The sequence below is a fragment of the Dipodomys merriami genome, unplaced genomic scaffold (assembly GCF_024711535.1).
Source record: "Dipodomys merriami isolate MVZ:Mamm:240054 unplaced genomic scaffold, mDipMer1.0.p SCAF_24, whole genome shotgun sequence".
In the NCBI taxonomy this organism is placed as follows: Eukaryota; Metazoa; Chordata; class Mammalia; order Rodentia; family Heteromyidae; genus Dipodomys; species Dipodomys merriami.
This window is the reverse complement of record NW_027203826.1, coordinates 15,466,151-15,475,342: the sequence shown is the minus strand read 5'-3', so window position 1 is coordinate 15,475,342 and position 9,192 is coordinate 15,466,151. Positions and strand designations below refer to the sequence as shown.

The 9,192-nt window shown below is 37.7% G+C and overlaps 1 protein-coding gene across 1 annotated transcript; it reads right to left on the bottom strand.

Moving 5' to 3' along the window:
* Positions 1-7,728: 7,728 nt before the first annotated feature.
* LOC138835614 (olfactory receptor 2AJ1-like) lies at positions 7,729-8,679 on the bottom strand. Its single transcript, XM_070034083.1, has one exon. The coding sequence runs from the start codon at positions 8,677-8,679 to the stop codon at positions 7,729-7,731; it is 951 nt and encodes a 316-aa protein (XP_069890184.1).
* Between the last annotated feature and the right edge of the window lie 513 nt (positions 8,680-9,192).

Here is a 9,192-nt window from a genome sequence, read left to right as displayed (position 1 = left end):
AAATTCCACCCTCATTCTTCAAGGAAATAGAAGAGGCAATCCAAAAATTCATATGGAACAATAAAATACCCCGAATAGCAAAAACGCTCCTCAACGGAAAGAACACTGCTGGAGGAATATCAATACCAAATCTCAAACTCTACTATAAAGCCATAGTAATCAAAACAGCTTGGTATTGGCATAAGAACAGACCTCAGGACCAATGGAATCGAATTGAAAACCCAGAAATGAACCTACAGACCTATAGCCATCTAATCTTTGCTAAGGGAGCTAAAACAATAGAATGGAACAAAGACAGCCTTTTCAGTAAATGGTGCTGGCAAAATTGGTTAACTACATGTAGAAAACTACAGCTAGATCCTTATATATCACCCTGCACCAGAATCAACTCCAAATGGATCAAAGACCTTGAACTCAAAGCAGACACTCTGAAAACATTACAGGATGGAATAGGAGAAACCCTAGGTCTCCTTGGCTCAGGCCGAAATTTTCTGAATAGAGACCCGGAAACACAACAAATCAAAGAAAGGTTGGACAAATGGGATTGCATAAGATTGCAGAGCTTCTGCAGGGCAAATGACATAGCTGGCAAGATCAATAGAAAGCACACCGATTGGGAGAAGATCTTTACTAGCCATACAACGGACAAGGGTCTCATATCTAAAATATACTTGGAACTCAAAAAATTAAACCACCCAACAACAAATCCTCAAAGAAACAACTGCCCAATAAATAAGTGGGCGAAAGACTTAAAGAGAAGCTTCTCTGAAGAAGAAAGAAGGATGGCCAATAGACACATGAAGAAATGTTCAACATCCCTAGCCATAAAAGAAATGCAAATCAAAACAACATTGAGATATCACCTCACTCCAGTTAGAACGGCAAAAATCAAGAACTCTAACAACAACAGATGCTGGAGGGGATGTGGACAGAAAGGAACCTTACTTCATTGTTGGTGGGAATGTAAACTTGTTCAACCACTTTGGGGTCCGGTCATGGGGCCTGAACTCTGGGCCTGGGCGCTGTCCCTCAGCTCTTCAGCTCAAGGCTAGCGCTCTACCACTTGAGCCACAGCACCACCTCCAGCTTTTTTTTTCTGTTTGCTTATGTGGTGCTGAGGAATCGAACCCAGGGCCTCTGGCATGCAAGGCAAGTGCTTTACCACTGAGCCACCTTCCCAGCCCCTGTTCAACCACTTTGGAAAGCAGTATGGAGGTTCCTCAAAAGACTTCACATAGATCTCCCCTATGATCCAGCAATCCCACTTTGGGCATTTACCCAAATGTTTACAAACAAGACCACACTAAAGCTACCAGCACAACTATGTTTATTGCAGCATTATTTACCATAGCTAAGATATGGAACCAACCCAGATGCCCCTCAGTAGATGAATGGATCAAGAAAATGTGGTATATATACACAATGGAATTCTATGCCTCCATCAGAAAGAATGACATTTCCCCATTTGTTAGGAAATGGAAAGGCTTGGAAAAAATTATATTAAATGAAGTAAGCCAGGCCCAAAGAAACATAGGTCCCATGGTTTCCCTTATTTGCAATATCTAGTATAGGTATGAGTCAAGGGGAAATGGTCAGATAATATGATGTTAGGAAAACGAACCCTTAAATATGTATTTTAATGTTTTCGTTTCTTTCATGCATGTGTTTCTAACGCATTTATAAGATTATTTCTTTGTTGCTTTGTATGTCCCTCCCCCACAGTGTAACCCCGCTTTCATTATAGTTGATGTCAGTATAACATATGGAGGAGATAGGGACAAACAAGTCGTTAAAGGATTCAGGTGGACCTGTTGCAACAATGAGAAGTACAAAATGTCATGTCAAAACCAGCTTTACAATGTTGGTGTGGGGGGGGAGGTGGGTATGATTGGGTGGGGGGGAGGGGGAGGCTGGGAAGTGAGGTGAAGGGTAAACAAAAGAGGAGGCTGCAATGCTTGGTAAGAAATGTATGCATTATCCTGCCCATGTAATTGTAACCCCTCTGTACAGTATGTTCTCAAATAAAATAATATAAAATTTTAAAAAAATAATTTTATTACAACAATAATAATATATACAATACACAATAATTCATTTTAATATGTTTTTCATCAACATGAAAGCGTTTGCTTTTGAAAATTTAATAACAGACAGAAAATTCATTTAATATACTTCCAGAAATTTTTTGGGGGCATATTTTGCATCATTTTCTATGTCAATAAACAGTATATCAAAATTTACCCAAACTATCCAACTATTTATTTTTTTTCTTTTACTGTGAAAATATGTACAGAGTGGTTACAATTACATGGGCAAGATAGTGAGTACATTTCTTATCAAGCATTGTTGCCTCCTCCTTTGTTTCCCATTCCATCCCTTCCCCTCTCCCTCCCTCCCCCCTTCCCCCATCAAAGTTGTAAAGTTCTTTTATTGACATAACGTTGTGTACATCTCATTGTTGCAATGGGTCCACCTGTATCCCTATTTAAACAATTTGGTTTTTCACTTCCCCTCCACAAATTATACCAACATCAAGTACAGTGAAAGCAGGGCTTATACCATGGGGGAGGTACATACAAAGCAACAAAGACATCATCTTATAAATATTTTCCAACTATTTATGATTATTTTAATATTCAACACTGATCCAAACAAATGGCTATTACAAAACAGAACGATATAACAATATTCTGCTTCAAGTTACTGTGTGGCATTCATTCAACAAAAGAAAATGCAATCCTGGCCGCCACAGCACAGGCTCTATGGTCCAGCGCACCACCAGCCACAGACCTTGTGGGTAATGGAATTGGGTCCACTCCCTGGGGGTGGCAACACTGTTTGATCCCAAAGCCCTCTGACTCAAACCCCCTGCCAAAAGGGAAGGATCACACACATCAGAGCAGAACATAAGCTCTGTTCTTAAGGCTCCTGTGGCTACCTGGGAAAGGCTGGGACACAGCTCCAGGCCTGTAAAAGCGTCTGCAAACTTCAAATCCAAAAACACCCTGCCACCAAGCCTGAGAGTGGGACTGTAGTTAGCAGGGACCCTCCCTCATCAAAAGATCATCTGTTCCCAACCAAGCCACAAGGAAAGTGGACCACCGCAAAGCATACAAGCTTCTATCAGGAATTGGCTTTGAGGACGAGGACCACGTGGAGACTCAAGCTCCCCAAAACAGCCCGAAAAACCCACTCTTTAGTTTTTTTTTATTATTTTTTTTCGGTTTGGTTTGGTTTTAGGTCTGATGGTTTACGGTTTGTTTTTACTTCTGTGTGTTCTTCTTGTGTATTGTGTTTTAGGATTTGCTATTTCACTTCAATCTCCTGTTTTTCATTATTTTTTTTTCCACTTTCCAATTTCCTAATTTGTAATTGTTTTCTTTTCCTCTCACTCTCCCCTTCTTGTTTCTCTCCACATTATACTACTACTCCATCAGAGCTACCCTGTCTAGTTCTATACACAAAATAAGGCCTCCTTCTATGTGTGTAAACAATAATTACAGGAGCTATCTTAGATTAAGTGACTTTCCAATAATATGTGAATAAAACTTTTTCTAATCTCAGCAAGTCTCCCAAATACACTTGTATATAACATCTTTTCTTATCTTCATCTAGATCTCTAAGCTATTCCCTTCATAATCTTTCTTTGAATTCTTTTCTACCTCTTACACTCAGAAACAAGGTCTCTATTCTCCTCCTACTACATATACTCCTTCCCTAAGCTATTCTTACCCCTCTACTATCATTATAACCAATTTATCTTCTGAACTTAAATTTGTATCTTTCCAATCCTAACCCTTCTCTTCTGCATCTTCTTGGTACTGGCACAAGAACAGACCTGAGGACCAATGGAATAAGACTGAAGACCCAGCAATGAACCCATAGACCTATAGCCACCTAATCTTTGACAAGGGAGCTAAAGAAATAGATTGGATAGTTTCAGTATGTTGACATTTGCTAGGCAATTGTCCATTTTTTCCAGATTCTCAAACTTATTAGCATGAAGGTTTGAGAAGTATTCCCTTTTAATGTTCTGAATCCTGCTTGTTTCTGTGGTGAGTGTGTTCTCTTCTTTTTCTGATAAGATTTGCTAAGGGTTTGTCAATTTTGTTAATATTTTAGAAGAACCAACTCTTTGTTTTGTTGATTCGTTCTATGTTTTTTATTCTAATTCATTTAATTCTGATTTAATTTACTTATTTCTTTCCATCTACTGGATTGGGGTATAGCTTGCTGCTCCTTTTTACGGAAGTTCAGATGTCTCATTAAATTGTGGGTTTCAGATCTCTCCAATTTTTAGATGTAGGAACACATAGTGATAAAATTACCTCTAAATACTGCTTTTGCTGTGTTCCAGAGGAACTGATATTTTGTGTGTTCATCGTTGTTGAAAATCATGAACATTTGAATTTCCTTTTTAATCTCTTCCATGACACACTGGTGATTCAACAGTGTGTCATTCAACCTCCATGTGTGACAAGACTTTCTTTGGTGGTTTTTGGTGTTGAGTTCTAAATTTATTCCCTGGTTGTCTGAGAGAATGCAGGGCATAACTTCAATGTTAATGAATTTGGACAAATTTGCTTTGTGACCTACAATGTGGTCTATTTTGGAAAATGTTCCATGTACTGCTGAGAAAAAGGTACATATGACCAGATAAGATGATCTTAAATAATATGAACCCCAAGGTAGGGACACAAGTAGTGTTTCCTTAATTACTATTATTTCTAACATATTTATGATGTATCTTGTGATTTTTTTTCTTCTTTTTATGTTCGTCCTGCATGGTACAATACCTGATTTCACTGTATTTGATCTTGGTGCCCTGCATCTTGTATATACAATTCTTTAATTTGGGGAAGGGAAGGGATAAAACAAAATGCCTAAATAGGGATACAGGTTGACTCATTGTAACAATGAGATGTACAAGACACTATGTTGAAACGAACTTTACATTTTAGGTGGGGGTGAGGATGGGGAGAAGTGGAGGTGTGAAGGTGGGAGAGAAGGGACGGTAGGGGAAAAACTGAGGAGGCAACAATGCTTAATAAGAAATGTACTTATTACATTGCTCATGTAACTGTAACCCCTCGGTACAGTATTGTTAAAAGTAAAAACATATTAAAAGAAAAAAAGAAGAAAAGAAATAGGATGGAAGAAAGACTGCCTTTTCAGTAAATGGTACTGGCAAAATTGGTTAAAACCTTGTGGAAAACTAAAGCTGGATCTTATAGATCACCCCGCACCAGTATCAACTCCAAATGGATCAAAGACCTCGAAATAAAAGCATACTACATGAAAACATTACAAGAAGGAATAGGAGAAACTCTAGCGCTCCTTGGCACAGGCTGAAATTTTCTTAATAGAGACCCAGAAGCATAACAAATAAAAAAAAGGTGGAACAAACGGGATTGCATGAAAGTTCAGAGCTTCTGCAAGGCAAAGGACATAGCTAGTAAGATCAATAGAAAGCCCATGGACTGGGATAAAACATTCAATAGCCATACAACCTATAAGAGTCTCATATCTAAACTATAATTAGAACTCAAAAAACGAAACCCCACAACAACAAATGCTCAAAGAAACAACTGCCCAATAAATAAGTGGGTTAAGACTTAAAGAGACACTTCTATGAAGAGAAGTCTGGGAAATAGACACATGAAGAAATGCTCAACTTCTCTTCTATAAAAAATTGCAAAACAAGACAATATTGAGATTCCACCACACCTTAGTCTGAATGGCCATAATCAAGAATTCTAGGGAGCTGGGAAGGTGGCTCAGTGGTAGAGTGCTTGCCTTGCATGCCTGAGGCCCTGGGTTCGATTCCTCAGCCCCACATAAGAAAAAAGCCGGAAGTGGCTTAAGTTATAGAGCGCTACTCTTGAGCTGAAGCGCTGAGGGACAGTGCCCAGGCCCAGAGTTCAGGCCCTACGACCGGACCAAAAAAAAAAAAAGAATTCTAATAACAACAGATGCTGGAGGGGATATTGAGAGAAGGGATTGTTGGTGGGAGTGTAAGCTTGTTCAACCACTTTGGAAGGCAGTATGAGGTTCCTCAAAGGACTCCATATAGAGTTTCCCTATGACCCAGCAATCCCACTTTTGGGCATCTACCCAAAAGGTCACAAAAAAGGTAATACCAATGCTACCAGCACAACCATGTTTATAGTAGCTTTATTCACTATAGTTAAGATATGGAACCAACACAGATGCCCCTCAGTAGATGAATGAATTAAGAAAATGTGATATATATATATATATACATATATATGGTATATATGTGTATATATATGGTATTCATACATATATATGGTTTATATATGTGTATATATATGTGTATATATAAATATATATATAATGGAATTCTATGCCTCCATCAGAAAGAATGACATCACCCCATTTGTTAGGAAATGAAAGACTTGGAAATAATTATATTAAGTGAAGTAAGCCAGGCCCAAAGAAACATAGGTCCCATGGTTTCTCTTGTTTGCAATGACAAGTACATGTCTACAACAAGCAGAGGAGGTCAGACACTATGTACATATGACCATATGTGATGATATAAACAGAAATGTACCCCAATACAGGGACACAAGTGGTTTTTCTTTCTTACTATTGTTTTTAATGTACTTACAATGCACTATGTGATTCTTTATTTCTTTTGTAAGTTCTTTCCCACGGTATAACCCCTGTTTTCATTATATTTGATTATGACGTTCTGCATTTTGTATATATTTTTATAATGTGGGGAGGGGAAGGGGTATAATGGAATGCTTAAATGGAGACACATGTTGACCCAGTGTGATGATGAGATATAGAGGACACTTTGTTGAAAAGGAACTTAACAATGTAGGGGGGTGGGAGGAGTTGGGAAGGTGGGGAAGGAAGTTATGTTGGGGGAAATCAAAGCAGGAGACAATGATGCACAATAGGAAATGTGCTCATTACTTATGTAACTGTAACCTCTTGTAAAGGATCTTTACAATAAAGTATACATGTATATATATAAGAAAATGCAGTTATAATTTAACTTTTAGTACAAAAAATAGTTTATGTACTTTCATTAAGAAACTATTTAAGCAAAATTTCAATAGATATTTTTCATTACAAGATGTTTAGTAATAATCTTAAAAGTGTATATTATGAACATAGATATGTATGTATGTATGATAATAGCAAAGGTTCAGACCATTCTTACCTAAAATATTAAGCAGCACAATATGAATTACATGGCTTTATTACATTTTGGAATATATAAACACTTTTGAATATGTCTATAAATTGCTCACTGAATTAAACAAGTATGTAAATCTGAATAACATGTGGTTTTGAACTGATATTTGTGGATTTTTGATTGAATTATAAGCTGCCTCATTGCCAACGAATTGAGTAAAATTCATGAAAATACAAGTATTGCAAGAATCCATGTTCTATATATAATTGAAATGAATAAATAAATTGTTAACTTTCTCCTAATTTTGGAGGAGAAGGTAGAAGTCACTGGTGATCTTTAACTTTCTACAAGTGCAGGGATTGATTTTAATAGGTAACAGGGAAGAAGGGTTTTTGGAGGTATGTACAAACAAAACTAACTTACAGAAAAAGTTGTGATTGTTTTCAAATCCTTGTTTGCAAAAAAATAAATATGTTTCTTTAAGAGAGTCAATGAGTGGTCTGTGGGTAGTTCGTATAGAAAAGAGGAAGCACAAAATATGTGCATTTTTCTATTCAATTTTTGTTCAGAAAGTTACTTTGGAACATACTTTTGGCAGCAGCCAGAACATCTTTATTCCTAAAGCTGTAAATGATGGGGTTCAGTGTGGGTGTGAGGATGGTATAGAATATGGCCAGGAATTTATCCAGACCTGGAGTGTGGTATGGTCTAGGTATCACATATGTGAAAATAAATGGTCCATAGTAGATTATGACCACAAGCATGTGGAAAGAACAGGTAGAAAGGGACTTTTTCTGCGCCTCTGAGGATTTTATTTGGAACACAGTGTGTAGAATTTGTAGGTAAGACACAGAGATCATGGAGAAAGGGATCAGCACAAAAATAATGGCACTAACATCAACTCCCCTTTCATAGCGAGATGTGTCAACACAGGACAATTTCAGCAAGGCTGGGAATTCACAGAAATAGTGATCAATAACATTGGAGTTACAGAATGGAAGGTGAATCACAATAGCTGTGTGAACTATGGCATTGAGGGTTCCAACCAGCCAGGACCCTGCAGCCATGAGCCTGCTGACAGCATCCTTCATGAGCACTGGGTAGCGCAGAGGGTGGCAGATCGCTGCATAGCGATCATAAGACATTGTAGCCAAGAGAAGGCACTCACTGCCCATCAGGACGAGAGACAGAAACAACTGAAAGCCACACCCCACAAAGGAAATAGTTTTGCTGCCAGACAGAAAGTTGGTGATCATCTTGGGGACAATGTTGGAAATGTGCAAGATATCCATGAAGGAGAGATGGCTGAGCAGGAAATACATTGGGGTATGGAGTCGTGAGTCTCCTCGGATAAGGAGGATCATGAGTGCGTTTTCTGTCACACTCATTATAAAGATGATAAATACACATAAGAAGAAGGCTAGACTTGCTTGGGAAGATGAGAAAAGTCCTGCAAGTATAAAGTCACTACCAAAGTTGAAGGTGTAATTTGTATGTCTCATCATAAACCTCCTTTGTTATCTTCAACTAAATAGATAAGCAAATACATCATTAATTACTTAATGTAAGAGAGGAAAGGTCATTAAGTTTGGGCTCATGTACATATCAACATAGTAAAATGGAGTGAAAACAATGTATAACATACATATAAACAACATCTAAGATTTCTCTGCTACTATATTGAAAGAATATTCTTTAAAAATCTGGAAAATTATTTCTTCAAATCAAGTGGCCATATCCCTCACTCATTGTCTCATTATTTTAAGTCATTTCATACTCTTTGCCAAGCAAGTCTTCTCTCAAATGTCATCTTCTGAGGAAGCCGATACCTGCATACTCTATGTGGCCTTAATTTCTGACTGAACCTTTGTATTTCTTGGGCACCCTAGCTCAAGTTACTTTTGAATTGCTGATGCTTAATTTTCTAGCAGATTAATAAAAATATTCTTTGGTGTTATTTCTAACAGAAGAATCTAAGTTAATGTTGCTCACTTGTATAGACAAAGGCCTCCACTATC